The sequence below is a fragment of the Aquila chrysaetos genome, chromosome Z, assembly GCF_900496995.4.
Source record: "Aquila chrysaetos chrysaetos chromosome Z, bAquChr1.4, whole genome shotgun sequence".
Taxonomy (NCBI): domain Eukaryota; kingdom Metazoa; phylum Chordata; class Aves; order Accipitriformes; family Accipitridae; genus Aquila; species Aquila chrysaetos.
In genome coordinates, this window is record NC_044030.1 from 59369392 (window position 1) to 59391136 (window position 21745).

Consider the following 21745-nt stretch of genomic DNA (forward strand, 5'->3'; position numbering starts at 1 on the left):
TTTCTTTGTAACTGAAGACGTTTGCCACCTTTTTAGTTTAGAGAAAAAAAATGTATCTCCTTGCTGCTGATAAACATCTTAATTGATAATAATTATTCTAAAGCTCCTCAGATTATGATTCTTTTCCGCTTTGTTTTTGCTCTGTAAGCCACATGGAAAGACTGCCCCTTGAGAGTAGTGTGTTTGCTGTATTCACAGAGCTTGTACCCACAGTACCAGAAAAGCCTGAGATGAATAATGTTTCCTTTGATCCGGTGAACTGAGTGCAGGGCTGGAAGCCTAGTAACAGAATCAGGGTTAGAATTGATTGCTTGTTTAGTAGATGCTGTCCTTGTGTGTTAATTTCTTCATCTAAAAAAAGACTTTCCTTGGAAGTGCTACATACGTTGCTACTGATAATTGTAGTTATTTGTGCTGCCACTATCATCTCTATCTTTTCTTTGTCAAAAGGAGTACTATCACCATGCTATAGTTTTCTTTTTACAACGTGAATTTTTAAAAAAATGAGGATTCAGTCAAGTCTTAAGCGTCTCTAGAGGCTATATATAGGCTAGGCTGATCTAACAAAGAGTAATCAGAAATTCAGTAATTACTGTGGTGGAACTGTGTATTTGTAGAATTAGATCAAAGGATACAGTTTTACCAGTATTATTTCAATATTTTTCCTCAGATTGGCCTGTTAACACGCCAGTTGTATTTTCTGTCCCTTATCCTCTTTTTGGCAAAGTAGAGCTGACCGACTCCACAAACTAATGTTTGCTTGCGGCAGTCTGGTACTAGCATGATAAATATATCACAAATACATTATTTACTTCAAAGATGGTAACAGCTATTCATCTTTAGTCTGCATTCCTACAAATAAGCTATGCTTGAATTTGGTTTTGCTTCTTCTTTTTTTAAATCTAGAATAAGAAGTCCTTTTCTGGGGAAAAATAAAATTCTCCTTATCTTTTTATAAAATCACTTCTCTTTTTTGGACAGGCAATAAAAATGAGAAGTTAGTGTTAGAAACAGTAACGTTATAAAAATATATTTTGGTTTCCTGGCTTCTAAATTTGAAAGTTTGAAATTTTTGTATAAACATGTCACAGGACCAGATGATAGCAAGAAAAAGATTGCTTATATGTTTGTGTACATACAAAATTGACCTTTGTGATGCAGCTTGACATCTAAACACTAAAAGCAGTCATTTGTTTTGACAGCAGAATTAATTGAGGCTAAAACAGTCGAAATTCCACTTGTATCAAGCTGTTCATTAGGAATTGCTGTCTGGCTTTAGTGCTGTCAGAAAAATAACCTGTTCTGCTATGATTAAATAGCAGAATGATGGTCGGTCCACTGAATTTGAGAGAGAGGTTGAATAAACTTTCTACCGCGGAAACAATTCAGAAGTGACACGCTGCAAGGGGGGTCAGAATGTGCATTGATATCCAGCTGAGCTGTCAACTGGCTCTGAGCCAGGCACGCAAAGCTTTGCCATTTGAAGCAGCATGTGAAGCATATGCAGTTTAAAAAAAATTGTCCTCCTTTCATGCATGATTTACACTCAAAGAGACAAACTTTTGTTTTTATCGAAAACAAGAATATGGTTTGTTATCGTATTTGTAACTACAAGTACAGATTTACAGAGGTTTTTTAAAAGCTTTTGCCTGAAACAGATATGTTAATGTTTATATGTGTGCATGCGTGTGTGTAAACTGATTCCTCAGGATGGGGGGAAGGGGGGGGGGTGTCTGAGTGTCTGAGTGTTTCCAGTTATTGAAAATTAAATGTAGTTAATAAAATATATGCTTGGGTGGGATAATGTTTCTTTCTGTCATGCATACCCCCGTTAAACTAGAAAGGAGACAGTTTCCAAAAGCAGATGCAAATGTAAAGCAGTTTTTAGTTGATTTGTTGACTTCTTGATTTGTTTACCTTTTTAGCTCTGCAGGATTTTCCAGTTCATTGATACACTTACTGAGGGCTCTTTTTCAGGGTATGACATAATATTACATTTTCCTTCCTAGTAATAGTAGTTGGCTTTTGTGTTTGCCTTGTTTGTTTAAGAATCCAAACAGTAAAACTATTTTTCCCCTTCTGTTGAGGAAAGTGCAAATTATTTTATTGTTTTGACCTTAGCAAAACATTCTCGCAATGTGTTCCTCACAAGGTTTTATGTAAGAGATATACAGATAGGTTAGAAAACCTATCTCTAGGGTTTTCTGGAGATAGGTTTTTTAACTATTTTCAAGGCAGTTGACAGCAAACTTGACTGTCTTCAAGGTAGTTGGTGTCATTTTGTAGATAAATTAAGTAGCAGGTGTAAGGTTGTTATTTATGAACTCTATTCTGTAGTTGCCTTGTGTACACTCTGAAAATACTATTCCCATAGACATGGGCTAAATATGTAGTAGATACTGTAATATAATTTACAGTGCAATTATGTTTTCTTCATTCATCTTTGAATAAGATCAGTATCTCCTTATTGCTAGCCATCCACTTTGCCTCTTAGTGTCATGAAACCCCACATACTCACATATTACTTGTAACAAGAAAAACAGTACATGTGTTTTCTGAACAGTCTAGGAGATGCATCCTGAGCTGTAGACTCAGCGGTGCTTAATTTATGCCAGTGTCACTTATTTTAAGTTATTACATTGATTAAAATAAAAAATTTCCACAAATTACCTTTTGCCTTTTCTGTTCTAGCAAACTAAAGCTTCCTCATTTTCAAAAGCCTAAGAACTGACCCACTCCTGATTTATTTGCTTCAGTCTCTTGTCAAATAGCAGCTGTCTGCTTCCATGTGTCTATAAAACCATCATCCATTTGCCTTTTCTTCATGTCCATATCTGTCCTGGCTGGTAGAATGCTGTGAGCTGCAGCAGCTTGCCTTGGAAAATGCTTTAGGATGATGCTTGGTGGGAATTTTTACATACAATTAGAGGAGCTTACTGATTTTTGACGCCTGCTCCCTTTGTAAAATACTAAATTCTCATTAGCATCCTGATAGCTATGTATCCTTAAGTGCCTGAAATCCCACTAAATATTAATATCTCCTTCTGTTATAAAGGCTAAACTTCATTTATGCACTGCATTATTTTTTTCTGTTCTGTGTGTGTACAGTAACAAATACTTTCAAAGTCTATGTACACGTATTTGAGATGCTTAAGCCATAGTTACTATTCTATGGATCAGTGTAACAACAGGCAGACCAGACTGTCAAAAAGTTATGTTGAACCTGAAACTATCCATGCTTAACCCAACAGAACATTAATTCAGAGACTTTTGCAAGGGTTGGACTAGAGGTCAGCTATAACTTCTTACTTACTCCGATAAGTGTCTTAAAATGTATTTTTTGTTTTTACAGTGCTGCTTTAGTTCTAGTATTTGCTTTTATTTTGTGCTCATGTGAATGCTTGAGAATAGGCTTCCTTCTCAATTCACATTGTTGTCTTGTTATGAGAAAAAGAACAAAGGAAATCTCAATGCTTTGACTGTAGTACTGCAGAATATCATTATTATCATCATTGCAGTATGGCAACATCTAGACAGTCCTTTTCGGTGCTTTGGGCTACCATGTGGCAGGGACTCTAGAGGATGCTTCAGGGAATGGCTTCAGTCCCCAACATCAGTAATACTTCTTAAATGTGAAACAACTGCTTTTCTTTCTTTGGATGTTGCAACGTTCAGTGAATCTGTGTACTTGCTTCAGAAATTTTGGCCATTATAATCTTCCAGATTTGAGCTGAAATCCTTGTTGGTGTTAAGCCTTTGTCTATACTTCAATCATTGGGGACAAGTCTGTTAAGAAAACTTTTCTGCCTCATAGAGAAGAGGTAGTGCATCCACCTTCAAATCTTCATGTAGCTTTTACAAAAATTATTGTGCTACCAGCATGTGAGTTTGCATGCTTTGACTTGCATCTATGTATTATACCTGTCTGGCAATCTCCATTAACGCTAACCCACTGGGAGTTTTTTACTATACCTTCTAATGATTAAGGAATCAGGAATCAGAAAGATAGATGTTATGATGGTTCAGAGAAGAAAGCTTTCTTAGGGTTTTTTGCAGTGATAGTACAGATGCTTTTGTTTCCATATACAAAAGTACAGTGGACAATGCAGGGGAACTTCTTAAGAAAGCATTCCAATTCCTTATTGGTGCTATGCTCCCGTAGCAATATGTGTGCCTAAGGCCTTTTCACTGGCTAGGAGACTGCAGCTGTTTCTAGCAGGAGACGATGTGGTCACAGTACACACTTCTGGCTGGGCTACAGTATTATTACCTCTTTGGGCACAAAGACATCTGCCCACAGGAGACTCCAGCTGTTATGTGGATTACCAAAAGCTCATCACAGCTATCCCATTTTCTAAATTGGTTCACCATAGAGTGCCACAGAAGATGTCTATTTATGTAATGTTATTTTGGTTTAAAAATACTACTCCCCAGGCAAAACAGGGTGCTCTTTACAGCAGGCATATAGGAAGCAGAACTGTTGGGAGATCTGAAGTTACAGAACAAAACTCTAAGAAAATTAAAAACTTCTACAAATTTCACTCTGCTGTGCTCAAAAGGGCAAAATGTATGAATCTGCATTTGCTGCAAGCAAATAATGTGACATGTTATATTGGTGTGGATTAAATACAAATTTTACAAAACCAGCAAACATCTTAGGGCATTGGAGGAAAATGCTGAACTTAATGTTCTAATGTTTGTGGATTCATTAGGGACAGCCACTGGTGTCTTGAACTTCTGAGATTCCAAAGGATGAAGGGCCCTATAGAAATCTGAGTTAAGTAGGAAAAGTAAGTTAGGATCAAAAGATGCTTTCGAATTGTAACCAATTCACACAATTTGTTGTAAGAAAATGCTGGTTTCATCATTGTTATTTATCTTTCTGCAGTAAAGCAGCTAGTAGATGCAGGGGAAGGAAAGAGCACGTGTGTGGGGAGAAGGGACTACTATGATCATTCTGCCCATTTTGGTGAAACATAAAATAAGCTAATAGACATAATTAAGAAGAAACTGTATTCAAAATTTCCAAGTTAACTTCCTAGACCTTAGTGAAAAGTGGGACCTGCTTACTGAAATCTTGTGTGCAGCTTCCATCTCATTACTATCTCAGGCAATTCTTCAGTAACTGAGATTTTTTCAGATTGCATTTTATAGTCTTCCCTATGAGAAAAGAATACATTGTTGCAAGAGTGAAGTGAATTTGGGGTGGGGGGTAAATCAGCTTTTGTTAAATCTAATTGAAAATGCTAATCTGATCTTCGTATCTGTGCGTTTCTGTACTAAGCACAAATGTTTGTCTCTTCAAAGAAAAAGTTTATCAAGCTGTAAAAAATCCCACCTTCAAAGAGAAGTGTTAGGCAAGTGTAACGGGCAAAGTACAGGAACTTGGATGTGTTGTTAAAGAAAATCTTTGCTTTCTGCTTATGTTAAAAGTGAAAGTTAAAGATACTGATCTGAAATAAGGATGAGTTTTACTTCAGCCCTGAATATTTATTTTAATCATTAGTGTAAAAGTCTGGGTCTGGGGATCAGTCCTAGTAGCTGGAAAGGGTAAAGAAAAAGATGGTATTCTGAAAAAGCTTGAGTATTGTTTTTCTCTAAAAATATGTTTAAGTCTCTGTTGTTTACAGTTTTTTCCATCTGTTTTTGTTTTGGGGATGAGTGTTTGTGGTTGGTTTGGGTTCTGGGGTTTTTTTTCCTGGCCAAATGGGAATATGTATAGAAGAAAGAAACAGAAGTAGTTGAATGCTTAGTAAAGTGATGAAAAATGTGTTGTCTGAAGTGTAGTGCTGAAGAAGTAATGGATTTGTTCTTCAGCTTCTATGTTTTATGGTATTTTTCTGAATTTCTTGCTCAATATATTTTGAACAATAGAGTTTAAATTCCTAAAATAAAATGTTGATGAAATCAGTGTGGGGATGTAGACATCTACAGTTCTCTAAATCTGTTTTTCTGGATATTTTTTTTTGCTGGTTTTTGTTTGTGAGACACCCGGATTTGCTGATTTGTGGAGCATGCTGACTTTGGTTTACTGTGAATTTAGTGGAGAGCAAAGGAGAAGGGATTGGAAGACCAGCTTAAAATGCCCGTGTATTTACAATATTTAGTAGAATGAGAGAGCTGTTAGGAATTTGTATTTCATCTTGTTATATTGAAAGTTAGATTTGTGTTTGAAATTATCTAATAATTGAAGTTTAAAGGGCAGTAAAGCCTGCCATTTGAGATTTGGTCTTTTGATACTCTGCTCTCAAGAGAATGATTTGGAGGCCAATTACATTATGATAAAGGAGATATTGATGGATGCTAGTCTCAGATTCTCATCCTGCAGATAGTTTTACAAGCAATCAGATCTTTTTTTACTGGCAGGGAAAATTTTGCAGACTCAGTCTTAATTACAGTAAATACAAGTCATTACTTTGAGCACACCTTTTTAAAAAAAAAAAAAAATCATTAGAAGTCTGCAAAATTTCAAAGAAAATATCTGGTAGATTTTATCTAATATGTCTAAAATAATTCAATTTGCATAACATTGGTGAGTATTGAGTTACATTGTCAGCTTCTCAATTGTCTTTCTATTTGTTTGACATAAGCATAAATTTTTTCATTTGCCGTTTTGAGAAATACTATCAAAATGTAGCATTTATAGTGAGTTGAACACAATTTTGCACTGCAAGAGTTAAATATACATACTGGGGGTTACATTACAAATAGAACCATTTGAGGTACTTAACTGCATGAATCAAATACAAATTAATCCCAGTTGCATGATTTACAATGCTAATTCATAGCTAAATTATTTTTTAGTTTCATTGTGGCATCTCTAATTGCAGCACAATGATTTTCTATGGTGTAGTATTCAAAACCAAGCTGAGGCTTGTAGTATCCATGTTTCTTGTATCTGAGTTCTGTTTATATCAGCCATTTTTTTTAAGACTAAGAGTATGACATATTTATTTTGAAAAGAGTACATGTGAAAATCCTGGAAAATGCTTTCAAGTACACCTTTTATTTTATGTGAAAACACCCTAAAAATTGCACAGCTCTTGGTTTTATGGTGGATGCTCGTGAATAATCATAACTTCATCATAAAGATAAATAAATCAGAGCACTTGGGGCAGGAGTGGAAGTAGTTTCTGTATTTGAGGTTTCCACAATTGCTTTACTTCCAGTTGGTTTTAATTGAAATTTTTGAGATGTTAAACTCTCACTTGAAGTAGTTGCACGAGTGTGACGGGCGTGGGGGGGCATGGGGGCACAGGGTGTGATTTTGGCTGCCTTCAAGTATAGAATTGGGAATGGTCCCCGTCCCCCCCATCTTATCTGTAATGCATCTGTGTATAAACTGGTGTGCTCTCCCACAAAATGATTACAGAAAGGTGAGTAGTAATCCCTGTGCTACAGTGCTAGCATGCTAAACTTTGTTTTGTCTTCTGTGGATACAGTTGCAAGCTACCATTTTTCAAACCAGCGAAAGTTATGGTGCCTCCCTGCACGTGCTGTTTTCTTTGCACTTGCACAAGTGCTGGTGTGATTCTGCCATTCCCTGAAAAAGGTCCTACGTATATTCAGTGGGTTTTTGCATGTTTGCTCCCTAAAATGGCTCATAGTGGGGTTAAATAAATTCTAGACCTGGCCAGATTGAAGGAATGAGGGTTAGGGACAATTGACTGTTACCTTGTGTCAACTGTAATGAAAAGCCATTATAATGAATTTATTTAGATGCAGCACATAACTAGTGTTCTCTGCTTTTTTTGTCCTGTTTAGTCTTAATGATTTTTTTAAAGTTTTTTATCTTCTTTATTGCTATGTTTAAGATTCTGCATGCCACTTTTAACTGTCTAGGTAATTGGCTATGAAGAGGAAACAGAAGAACTAACAATACAGAGTTAGCAAAAGTGTGAATCTCAAAATTAGGGCTATAGCTGTGCTTTCTTCCCTTTTGATTTTTCTTTATGTAGCTCTTGTTCATTAAAAGAAGATAAGTTGAAAAGCTTACACTGATACTATATTAAAGATGCAATTTTGAATGAGAAGAGGACACCAGTTAGAGATGTTTCATGTGGTTGTAATAACATAGGCAATTGAATTGTATTTAGACAGTGTGCACCAGTATTTTAATTTTTCAGTATGAAAGAGTGAAAATACTTAATGATTTGCTGTATGATTTTGCAATCTGACCATTGGCAGGGTAATTGTGCTTTTCCATTACCACCTAAATTTGTAATTAGATTATCTAGTATTTTCAGGAAATATTAATAGTTGTTAAAATATCTTAGATTAAATTTGACCTAATGTTTATCATCATTGTCTTTTCTTTAAGGCCCTATTGAATTTGAAGAATGTAACACATCCACTGCAGTTGAAGGTGAGTTGTTGTAGCATAGTTATTTATGTTAAGAATGCTGTAGATAAGGACCTGAAACTGTGGAGTGAAGGGTATTCAGTGTGTGAATCTGTATAACTTTAAAGTACTCCAGTAGACTAAAAAGCAGTTTTCCTTTTGGGAAATGAATTTCAATAATAAGACCTATGATACTTTATAAGCCTAATGCACAAAGGTCAGAGAATTTTAATATTTTTTATAGTTACACTTTGGCTAAGACCCTGTCTTTGCAGAGCTTTGGATTTGGTTCACTTATGGCTGTGTTGTAACTTAATTTACAGGGTCTTTCCATTGTTACCATGTTAGTTACACCAAGTCTAACGCAGTGTTATGGTCGCAAAGCCTTTCTTTGTTGGCATAGCTTATTTTGCTTAGGGGATTTTTTTTTAAGTGGTTAAGAGCTTCTTTATGTGCATAAGCTATGTATTTACTTTTGGGACAGAGGAGTTGACAGTATAGCTATACCAGCCGACAACTTATAAGTTGCCAAGATTGCAGCTGAGATTTAAAATCTTTTTGACTGAAGCAGAGAGGATCCATGTTCAGAAACTACTCTCATACTCCATTTGTCCACATAAGGCACAGAAAGAAAATAAAGTCCAGACTAGCATTTAAAAATAATTTTGGAGCAAACTCTGTCTCTGTTAAAATATAAGATATGGCTGAGTTTACAGCTACTTAGTTTGAGAAGTTTTGAGTTATTTAACCCTGAAAATTTCTAAGAGTGGAGGGATTCCTTATGTGCTGTATAATGTATTTCTGTGAAGTGGAATATAATGACTTTTTAAATTATGTGCTTGAAGTGTCAGTTGTTAAATTTTGGAAACCAAATTATTTCCACTGTTTTGGTCAAAAGCATGCTGTCAGTAGTATACATCAAAACAAATTTGTAGGGTAGTTGGATCAGATGCTTGCACTCAGTCATTTTGTTTGGCAGTCTGCTTCAGCAAAAATTGGGGAGAGAGGCAGACGTGACAGCAGGTCTGATGGAATATTTAAATGTATTTTAATTTTAGTACATTAAACGGGTACGAAAGCAAGCTTTTTTTCCTGTACTATAGCTACATGTATCCAAGTGCTAAAAACGGGGAAGAAACGACACAGGGGAGGCATGGTTCCAGACTCGGTGAGAGCCAGCCTTCGAGCTGGCTACAGCACTGGAAAATCATGAACTCAGCATCAGCTGGAAAGCCAAGAGATGTTCTCTTTTTTTACAGGACCAAGATCCTACTACTTAGGAGAGACAGGGGCTTGCAGCTAATGGGAACATGCAGGAAAATAACAGGGTGTTGAACTGCAGTAGCTGGGAGAGGCAGGGTTCAGTTTCTGATCCAAGTGTATTGGCTATTCAGGATCAGCAGGAACAATAGCACCTGTTGAGTTTGTGAGCAGAGTCCCTTTCCTCAAAACTGGCAGTACACCCATTTTCTATTAAAAAAAGTGACAGTCTGCATACCCAACTTGGAGAGTTGGATGTACACTGCAAATCAGTTTTATAAGGACTTATGTTATTAATGTTTTCAACCATATTTTGATTTCATTTTTTGATTGGTATGTGTCCTGGATGGTATCTTACTTAACAAATTGGAATAATGTTCCCTTAGTTTGGGTCCATACCTATCTCATCTGTTAGATTTTTGTATCACCTGTGGCAGTATTAAAAATGTATTGGTATTGGTATGCACACGCGTTTGACATGGCTAAATATGTACTTATCTCTTTGATCTTTAAATGAAAAGTGTTTGTTCCGTAGGGATAAAACCACGGAAGAGGAAGCCTTTTGGTTTATCAGGAATAATGAAAAAAGAAAAAGATACTGAATCTGTGTAAGTATATTTCCATCTTGAAGCCTTGTCTTGTATGAGAACTAGTAAAAGTATGGGGATAAATGTTAGCTAATGTTTAACAAAAAAATGGGTTTATAACAGAAGTGTAGAGAAATGCTATGAATATGACAACATAACAGCTATTTAAGATTTTTAGAAGTAAGGGTTTTAAGGAAATAATGTAAATGTATTCATAGTAGTCTACTCATGTTTCATTCTTTCCTGTGCATAGGTAAGTAGTTCTCCCTTGTACTGCATTTGAACATTGTAGATAATGCGATTCTCATGTGTACTCCTAATGAAATAATAGCTCTGTACATGGAAAAATTACTGGACGCCTGTGTTTGCAGAATTGAAGCTTCAGTTATTCTTTTACTAGAAAAACATTTGTATCCAGTATCGAAGGACAGAAAAATTTGAGTGTTTTTTCAGTACATCATGTGCACACTCATTTCTGAAAGACCATCATTCTAACTCATGACTGATGTCCCAGCTATACCGTTTGCCATATTCATTGCACGTGCTCTGTCTCCCAGGAGTTAAAACTCTCCAGAAAGTGAGTTTGAATAAAAGTTCTTTAGATGTATTGGTCACAGCCTATGTATTAGTAGTTATGGTCACTATATTCCAAAGTATTTTTTTCATAATTTCTGTATGTGTTTTCTCAATAGATATATTCAGTTCAACAGAAAATATCTTACAATTTGGCAAACAATGTAGAAGTATTCTCAGAGGCAACATGTGCATACATACTTTTTAAAATTACTTTTAAAAATTTTTATCGGCCTTAGTTTTTAATATAACACTGAAAAATTAATGACCTAAGAACTGCAGGTGCTAATTATTTGCGTATACAGCATACCTCATAGCTATTTTTCTTTCGGTGTTTAATTTTAACAATGATACACTTCTAAACCATGCTTTTTCTTCTCTCTATCATGATGCCTTTAGGGCTCCAAGGTGTTGGTTTTTTAAGTCTTTCCTCTGTATTTCTGTTCTTTCTGTGATTTAGTCTTTCCTCCACCCTCTCTTCTGTACTTTATCAAGCTGGAGTAAATGGTGACAGAAGTGTGATTTTGGTCAGCAGTAATCTGAGAATACTATTTTGTTACAAAGAAATATTTTTAGTTTAAAATAACTAAATTAAAATTTTATAATTACTTCATGATATTTGTGGATGCAAAACAGTTGCAGTATCAAATAGCAGCAAAAAAACTATGTTCAATCATTTGCCGTGTCTTTCATTTACATAATTGCAAAGAAGAGATTTCGATAATATTTAGTAGTGTCAGCTTTTCTTGTCCAACAAAATAATTATTTAGCCACCATGTGGGTTATTACTCAAGTGAATCTCATGTCATGTATGTTATAAGCCTCCTTGCAAACCAGCATCTCCTTCCATCCATTTTTTGGCAGAATGTAATCTGGCCCCAGCAAAGATTTAGGACTTTTAACAGTAGTTTTCTGAAGCCAGTAAAGACCTGGAAACTCCAAATTAACTCAGGTGTATGACTCAATGTATCCTTACTCAGAGATCATGTTTTTCTTTGACCTGTGACAGAAAGAAAGTTTTCTTAGGCACTGAGGGCTGAAAACTGGCTTCTGCCCTATTTGAAACACTTTCTACCTTTGTATGCTTATCCATTGTAGTATCTGAATACTTTTCTAAAAGCTGCTTTTTCCCAAAGACATTTTATTTAATGTTGAAAGATAATATCAGTGTCTCTTTCTAGAAAAAATTTTGTTTTTCATGGCACAATGATGTCATCAGAAAATATAAATCAGCTCAGCTACTCTGAAATGGGAAGAGAATTTGCCTTGCTTTCAGCAAGTTGGACTGAAATTTGATTTGTATTATTTTATTTTTTTTCTATATTTACACACAATACAAAAATGAATAGATTCTGAGGTCAGAAAGAAAGTATGACAGTATGATATTGACCTCCTATGTAACACATATGATAGGCTTTTACAGAGATTCTTGCATTAATCCATAACTTCTAAATGAACTAGAATATCTCAAGTAACAGAGGGTTCGTTATGTGCTTAAGTAAAATACTCTAATAGTTATTTATGATCTCTTTAAAAAATTTTGTTGCTAGTCTAAATTTTGTCTTTCATCTTCAGCTGATGATCCTGTTATAGATGGTAAAACTCTGTATCATCAGAAACTTCTCTGCACATAGAGGTCAAGTCCTTTCTTAATCTCTTGTTAAATTAGGCTGTAAGCTTGTTTAATTTGTGTAGGGCGGGCTTTCCACATCCTGAAAAACTCTCATGGTTTGTAGGCTTTTCAGTTTATCATGTTGACACCTAAACTGGATGTAGTGTCTAGTAATGGTTTTACACAGGGAAATACCATACACAATATATTCTATTACATGTTGCTATACAGGTTAGTCAAGCATTTCACTTCTTTTCCTAACCACTGCTTTGCATGATTTGGTTGTTTTAGTTTTTATCTACAATCCTTAAATCCTAAATTCTCTTACAGAATCCCCATTTCCTGAAATGTTACCTTATACTAGAAGCATGACCTAGTTCTTTAATCTTAAAAGAAAGATCATGCATCTAGTGATGTAAAAGCACATCTGTCTAAAACCTGATGTCCTCATATTCCACTTCACCAGCATTTGGAAACTATTGAGTTTTCCTTTTTGTCTTGTGAATGGATCCTGGGAGGTGCTGTTGGTGCTCCTCGGAATGATACTAGATCTGCTGTTAGTTTTTGAGATCTATTAGCTCACTAATTTTTAAAATCTTCGTTATGGGCTAAATTACTTTCATTGTCCTTTGCCTCACATCTTTCACATTTCTTAACTTCTTAAATTCAGGTTGTCTTGTTTGAGTATAGACACTTTTTAAAACCACATGTCAGAAAATCTGTTACATCTTTTGAGAGAAGTCTAATACTTTGTCTCTTCGAGCCGTAAAACAGCTTTTAAAATAGCTCTTTCTATTGTTATGAATTCAGTTTAGCCAGCAGAGGGAGATAAGACGTAAGTCAATTAGAAACTTGGTCACATGTTTTCTTTTGTGTGAGGCCTTTCAGAGGAGACAGGATCCTTCATCTCACTGTCAATTCCTTAACAGGCTGTACTGAATTTCATATTAATGCTTCCATGTTAGCAAGTTTTCATACCTGTTTTTAAAGACGCTGTAATTTTTACATTTGACCCATTTAGCTTTTCAGAGAAAATGATTTAGATTGCAATAATTTGATGGGTTTTTTCCTCTTTTTTCTGTAAGTACATGTTTAGGATGTTCAGTTTGATTATATAAAACCACTCTTGTTCAGTTACACTGGCACTTAGAGCTTTATTTGTCAGAATGCAAATTAGAGAGGACTTGTATGCTACTCAAGTATTCCCATGTTCTGTAAATGTAATTGCTTCTGCTTTTTGCAGACATCAGAGAGAATCAGTGTCAGGTTTTTTTTTTAAATACTACTGCTTAAATCCAAGTTACAGTGGAAAAATATAAAATTTGTGAATAATGTACTTGAAATCACTGCCTGTCTGCTGATGACTTTTTTTTTTTTTTTAAAGTGCTTATTTTTTCCGGCATATTCTAGTGCTTGACTGCAACTGTGCTTGACAAACGTGAACTAAGAATGAAATTCCAAAAGAGGGAAGCTCTGAATTCCTCTAAGAATAGTCTTAATTTCTTTGCTAACTGGTTATTGTCCAAAATGTTTTGCAACTGCATGTGGGCTATTTCATTAGGATTGGTGACTTCTACTTATTGTGCACATCAAACACAGAGAGCCGGCTTTTAAAGTATGTTACACACACACACTTTGATATCTTTGATATGAGTTTGCTTCTTCAGCATTTCTTTTGAGTTTTTCCTTCTGCGGTGTTTTGAGCATAAAATTCCAGCTTTTATTTAAATCTGATTCAGTTGAATGTGGATTATTTATAATGAAAATTTTAGCAGTCTGAGAGGCAAAAGGGTCAAATGCAATGTTTCAAAATAATTGAAAATACTAAAGGAAGTTCCAGAACTGTATGAATAAAATAAATTGTGCATTTTATAATTGTATATTTTCTTTTTTTTTAATAGGGAGTGTCCAGACGCAGACTCAGTTGTAAGTAGACTGATTTCCAAAACAAATGCATATGCTAATATTGTCAAGCACTACAGTTTGATGAAACTTAACTTATATCAAGTCCCTGCAATGCATTATTTATCTGAAGAGGATTTAGTATTTTGTTAACATAGTTGAAGTGTTAATTTTGCTCAGTACATAATCTTCAGAAATATATAAAATATGTGTCAGGAATACGTTTATATTTCCTAACAACTGTAAGTTTTAAACAAGGTGTTTTTACTGCAAGTATTTGCTACTTTATTTTTCAAGTTAATAGTTTAAATTGCTTGGCTAATAGATACTAATTAAGAAAAAAGTTCAGTTTATTGTGGACCCAACTTTGCATCATCATATTCCTCTGCTTACTACTGTTTCCTTTGAGAAATCCATCTAATATCAATGGGGTTCTGCTTTATCACTGTCAATAGAGTGTAGGAATATACTTTTTAAAATATGGCTTTAAATGCAGTATCTCTAGCTTAACTTTATTAATGGCCTGTTTTTCATTGCTGTCAGTTTGATCCGTGATATGTCTTACAATTTTATTAAATTCAAATAAGTGACAGTTGCAAATTAAATTGGTATGTTAATGCTTTTTTATTTCCTTAATTGAGCCTTTTCTTTTTATTTAAACATGTATGCTATCTTGAATTGTATGTAACAGAGATTGCAGCTCCCTATGACTATAGCAGGGAGTAATATACAGAATAATTTAAGTGGTTTTCTGTAGGGTGATTTGTATTTCAGTTCATTTCTTTAGGTGCCAATTATATTAAACAATTTAAGTTTCCAAGTTCACCTCTTTTGTGGATTTTCTTCTTTGTGTTTAATATCTGGGAGTTCTAGCACCTAATATTAAAATTTCTTTTGAGAAACTTGGTTTAAAAAAGCTAGTAGAACCATTCTTCTAAACAAGGAAAAGTAAGTTTTGCCACATAATAGAAGTATATGTGTAAGAATAGCCTCATAAGCATCATTGAGACAGTGATGTTATCCTGTGCAAAGTCATCTTGATTTAGAGAAAATTTCTTTTCTTGGATACATTTAAAGTAAAGTAACTTTAGAATTATCCCTATAATTATCAGGCTTTTCATGGAAATAATATCTTTTGACAGTTCAGGTTGAGTCACTGGCGTGAACCTCAACTGAGTTTGACTTGCAATGTTTATTTTCTTCATTGCTTATTTTGGTCTTTACTTTTTTAAAAAATAATTAGTTAAAAAAATTCAACTGTAAATGTGTCTGACATTCTTTCTGGTTGCATGAGGCACACCATATGATCATCTAAGTTAATTGTTCTGTTTAGATCTAATTTCTGTTTGGTTAAAAAAAAGGCCTAACTTTCATAGTGTCTAACAACAAAACTGATATTTTCATTGCATTCTCTTTTTTTTTTTTTTTTTTTTTTTTTTAAATGCTCAGTATTTTATGACTGCATTTGGAATTTAAAATTTGATCTATCATTTTTTCTTGCTTTTTACAAGAAACAGTACTATTCTGAATGGTAGAATGCTTTAATAGCAGAAGCCATTACTGTCATTGTTGTGAAAAATGATGCAGCATATCATAGGTGAAATTCATTTCACCCCTTACAAACAAGCACCCCAGAGTGCTTTTACATTTTAAGGTTGGTGTCCTCTTCTGGAAGGTCCCATTTCAAATGTGTTTCATTTTTCTTGTCTTTTACTCTAAGATTTCCTTTCTGTTTAATTTTTCAAACTTGATCTAAATAGTTATAACCATCTATATTGTTATCTCTATGAGGATTTGTTTTTTATGGATCTTTGCAATAAATTACACATTTCAAACAATTGAACTTGGAAAAGTATTATTGCAAAAGTAAAAAAAATTGAAAGCAATTATCATTTGTGTTTAATTGCTAGAAAATATTGAGGACCAGCCGTCAGAAAATTCAACTTACATAAGGTGTCCCAGTTATGATTTTGGTCACTCACAGAAAGTCTCTGTCTGGCTTTTGTATTATTAACATGATCTTTTTTTAAAAGGTAGCTTTTGTTTATTTGTCAAGAATTCTAATTGTGTGAAAGGAACGTAAGAAGTAACGACTCTACAATTATTTGTAACTATAAGCACTGAAGTAATTGCACTGAAATTTTAGAAGTTATGGATCCAGTAAGAACTGACTTCAATACTTTAGCTGCCAGTTCTATGTGATATTGTGGATCTTTGAACATGCAGTGTGTAGTCAATACCATTAGGGCCTTCTCACTAGTCCAAAATGTATAATGCAGTGTGTTTGAACTTGTATTCTCTGTTTCCAGAAAGCAAAACAGTGGCATGGTCCTAAAAAATGTCTTTTGTACTAACATGGAAGTTCTCAAGTTTATCTGTGGCAAGCCATCTGCTTATGCTCGTACTTTTTGTAGCTGCCAGATTTTTTTTTGCCAGATTATATATATCGGAAAATGTGATGCATTTGAATAAATTGTTAATTCCTATCAATAATGTTTTGTAACTGCTGCAAGAGGTTTTTATATGCTCATGAGCAGGAAGGCAGCTGTGAACTGAGGACTGGTATTTGTTAAAAAGGTTGACCACTTCAATAAGCAGACTCTGTTTAAATATAGGTGACAGTATGTTGTGAGATTTAAAATTCCTGTGTTATATGTCAATCTACACATGTAACTTCCATTAAGCTAAGCCTCGACAATTAGGAAAGTAGAAAGTTAACTGTGTGTACAGTAGAAAGAGATAACAACTGAAGTCTGGCTCTATGTGTGTGTTTCTTACCTAGAAAGTTTTTCTAAAGGCAGAACTAATTAATTGTCTTGTTTCCCATGGGTTTGCCATGTCTCTAGGGATAGTCTATAGGAAGATATGAGGTCTAGTAGAAGCTTTTTTTTTTTTGAGGAAGCATTTACAAGGTTCCACTTGTGTCTAGTAAGATCTAAATTTGGATTGCAACCCTTCCCTTGGTTGGGATACTTGCAGATCTCCTTCTTCTACTTGACTGCCTATTTTCATGAAGACTGTAGTAATGTAATTATCTTTGAGTCCTCTGTTCTGTCTGTCAAATCCATTTGAAATTGTCCAGTAAGTTCAAAAGTAATTAAGAAGGGAGCCACAGATGCACAGAACATAATGCTGAAACTTTTTTTCATAGGAAACTGGAATGCGAACAAATATATTGAGGCATCCAAAACTTTTCATTAACCTCTTTACATATGAGTGTAGCGTAATTACGGTTCTATAGAGTTATACACCATTTTTATTGCTGGGGACTGATTGAATTTGGAACCATCAAACTCTTAATTAGTGGAACACAAGTGTAACATTATATTTAGTGAAAATCAAATGTTTTTCTTTATTTGCATTTTGTAGTGTTTAGTTCTGGCATGTTTTGAATAGCTGCCATTGATACAGGGTATGAGGCTTTGTAGTCACAGCACAAGACAGGAGCACTTTGAATATTTGTTTTTCTTTCTGCATCTCTGGCAATGGAAGAAATGGGCTGGCTATTCTCTTCTTCCATGTCTTTTGAGTTAATAGGCACCCTAAGGAGAGGAGGCTGATAATATGTAATACCTCTGTCTTCACCTAAGGATATATCTGAGTCAAATTTACGACTCGAATATATCAAAAGTGGAGAGGCTCTTTTTTCTCTTGTTCCAGGCTATGAGCTTCCACTGCTTACTTTGAGTTCACGTCGGTCCTCATCTGGATTACAGGAAGTGAGTCAGTCCAGTTCAGTAAAATGGTAGAAAGTTCATCCAGCAGAAAAAGAAACAGTGAGCTGTTCAGCTGCGCTGTATCCTGAAGCATACCCTGTGGAAAACTTGATAAGGAGCTCTCATAACCACTGTAGATATATAACAGGAGAAAATAGACAGAAATCAAGCTGAAGTGTAGTGAAGATTCTTTGCTTCTTGACTGATGACTAACCTGTAAGCAGTGCAAATGTTGCTGAGGAAGGGCCAAATGAAGTAGCTAGACTGCAATATGCTCCAAATATTCCTCTCTTGTCCTTCATATGTAGCCCAGAGGAACTGATGACATTGTAATGGTGTGGCTTCTTCCATTGCTTTTGGACGACAGATGGGACAGAGCAAGGAAACTGAGACAAAGTATTCGCCAAAACTCAAAAAATAAGTTTTGGCAATAGAATGCTTAGTCCTCATGCTTTTTGTATAGGCAGTGTCACTTTGTTATTCATTATGTCCTTATGTTCTGTTTCTTTAAAAAATTATTCACCTTAGAAAGTTTGCAGAAGATACTAACACAAAGACAGCTATAAGTCCTAAATTTTTAATGTATATTTAAAACTGTATAATAGCTTAATTAGTAATGTTTTGTATATCTGCAAACACAGGGAAAACACAGTGGTTTTCATAGCTGTATGCTTAACAGAACCTCTGAGAATGTGAAACCTTCTTCCAAGGAAGTCTGGCTTTCCAGTTACTTCCACAGAGTTCAATTCACATCCATATTAAGCTGCTTTTTTACTGAAAAGACTACAAATAACATGTTTAGGTAGGGGGCTAGACCAGACCTTCATCCCCATCATATTAATAACTACTTCTTAAACCAACAGATGTATACATGAAGGTTTTGGTTTTTTCCTCTGATCAGCATGGTAGGCAAATCAGGTCTTGTCTGTACTGTATGCCTGATATTAGAAGACGCACTGTTATCCATGACATAACATATAGTTCTGTAACTGTAGGAGTGTGGAGAAGGGAGTAAGAATTAGTCAAGTAAATGTAAATTACTTCATTAACATCAGATTTGTGAATATGTATCTCTCAAAATGCTGTGTCCTCTACCACTGTTACAAAATGTAAATTAGTAAATAAAATTCTGATGTTTCAGAAAGCAGAACTGTTCACCTGTTCAAAATATTGAGAACAATATTTTGAAATTACTACTTAACTTGTAAGATTTTGAGGTACTCTTTTGATTGTATGTGACACTATTTGTCTTTGTCAATACAAAGGTACACTAAGTATCTCTTCCACCCTTTCGTTCTATTGGTTTACACAAAAATATGAATTCGGTATCTCATTAATGAAAGCAGAAGGTGTTTTAAGAATGATCATAAATTGGTACAAGATCATTGTAAATCAATGACAAAGCTGGAAATACAAAGCAGATTATTTCTGACTCTGTATATACTGTGTAATGTCAGATGTTTGAAATTGCATATATTTAAATTTTAGAAATAGAAAAAAAAAGAAATACAATTTAAGTTTTCTGCACAGTGTTAGAAAAAAGTGGTAAGGTAGGCCTGCTGAAAAAGAAGCAAGGAATTTTTCAGTTCCTGTGTTCAGAACTTAAGCTGTAAAGCATCCATCTCTGTTATGAATGTATTAACTTTGACATTTTGTCTGAAGTTATGAATACAGGCTACATGGTAAAGTGCCATTGCTGAGGAATAGATGGTTCAGATATCTTTGCAAGATCAGAAATAATTAACATGAAAATAGAAAGAAATTTAATACTTTAAGAACTTGGAGATTTTAGTGCTTTCTAAGGATTTACTTTATCCTAGAGATTATTCAGTAAATTAAAAACAGTGCAATGAAAATAACTTCTGCAAACTAAGTATTCTTTCACAATTTTATATCAAAATAGTACGATTTGCCAGGTATGTTGTGCATGCTGTGTGTGCCCAGTAATAATATACTTTACATATATGGCCCAGCTGGAAGAAAAACTAAATGTTGTATATTTAAAGATTTTTGTTGGTTTTCAATTCATCTTAACCATGAATGATCCTGATCTATTGAAAATTGCCTAGTATGACAACTAAAATAATTTCAGAATTCAGAAGTTGTAGTATTGTAGGAAAATGTACCTACCCTCTAGCTATATGTTTTTGTTCTGTTTACTTTGATGTCAAGTTTCATTAGTGGTTTTTGGTATATAAACAAGGTCGGCCTGAGGTCAAGCGTAGCTAAGAACCCTGATTTGAGCAAGTAGAGCTAAGGTACTGGACCGTGTGATCCTACTCTTATTACTTTTTTTTGTTCAGGTTTTTTTGTTTGTTTGGTTGGTTGGTTGGGTTTTTTTTAATCAAATACCAGTGAAGTCTGGATCTTAGAAGTATTTCAAGAAATTGCATCTATATGTTCCATTTTTTGAGGTTTGAGCTTAATAATTGAAATAATTAAGATTATTTTTTGGCCTTAGTTTGATGTGCTATTTAATTGGGTACAGTATTACATCTCCTATACAAGATTGTATTTCTTACTCTTTTTAGCAGAAAGTTTGATCTATGTTTAAATTCCTTCCATTTAATTCAGAAGTGCTAGATTTAGAGAGCTGTACAGAGGAGAATGTTTCTTAGTAAAATATCGGACATCCCATTTGTGGTATCTGTAAAAGGAATAGAGGGACAACTACATTTTAATGTTTATCTTGCTCTGTAATTCAAAAGCTATTCAAAGTGAGTATCTCAAGTGGTTCCTTGCTAGTCCACTTAAGTCTCCAGTGTAAGGCATTTTGTTACATCTCATGACTTATAACAGCAAGGTATATTTTAGCCATACTGTGTAAATCTCTATTAGTCAAACTGCTCCAGTGCCGTCAGAGCCTCCAGTGACTTAGCTGAGAGAATTAGAAGTAGAAATTGGGAAAATATTTGAGGCCAAGAGAATTGTAGCTTATTTAACACTCAATGGTAAAGCCTGTTGGTTTCTGACCCTTTTGATAGAGTACCAGTAAAAGCAGATGCATTCAAACTTGCCAGTTTTCATAGGAAATTTGGAGGTTGTTTTGTTGTATTCTGTTCCTAAGGTATCTTGTCATGCTACTTCTGAACTACAGATCATAACTTGAGATAACTGTAATAATTAACGGTGAATAACAATGACTTGTGTGAGCTGTTGCAATCAAATTTTAATTTGTCAGTGATATAAAATTCAGTCAGATGCAAGAACATGGGGTTTTAGTTATTTGTCAATATCATAATTTTTGTTGTTGTTTTTAGAACTTTCCTGATGTAGATGATGAAGGATACAGCATTAAACCAGAAGCAATACAGGATATCCTTTTCACTATTACTGTGCCAAGTTATTTGATGTTACTACAATTCTTTGGAGAGAGGAAGTACTGATTTGAGTGTTAAGTAAAGGAAGATGAATGACATTCATGTTTGTGTTGCAACCTTGTATTCTTATGTTCATAGCTTCTGCAAAATGTACAGAACTTTGTCTATCTTAGATTTTGTGGGTGTGCAAATGTTAAAGATTAGATCAAATGTCTTGGGAACTTTAAGAGGATGTGTTTTGTCTGAAAGTGAAAAAAAACAAAATAAAACAAAAAAAAAGCCTGAATAAAAGCTTTAAGGTGACCATGCAGATTTTTTTCCTTGAAAAGCTCTCAGAGAGTTTGTGAAGTTTGTAAATCTTTCTTAAGCATATGGAGTGGTTATCTGTTCTATACCTGCACCCTCCCACATTTTTATAACACCATTAAAAAGAC

General features: G+C 34.5%; 1 protein-coding gene across 8 annotated transcripts in view; it reads left to right on the plus strand.

Annotated features, from left to right (window-relative positions):
- The window catches only part of FCHO2 (FCH and mu domain containing endocytic adaptor 2), a 95300-nt gene that overhangs the window by 43722 nt on the left and 29833 nt on the right, over positions 1–21745 (plus strand). For all 8 annotated transcript variants that reach the window (XM_030003795.2, XM_041120705.1, XM_030003790.2 and 5 more), the window contains exons 9-12: positions 8321–8365; positions 10137–10209; positions 14275–14299; positions 21252–21306. In XM_030003795.2, the coding sequence (XP_029859655.1) occupies positions 8321–8365; positions 10137–10209; positions 14275–14299; positions 21252–21306 (198 nt within the window). The remainder of the gene's footprint in view (positions 1–8320; positions 8366–10136; positions 10210–14274; positions 14300–21251; positions 21307–21745) is intronic.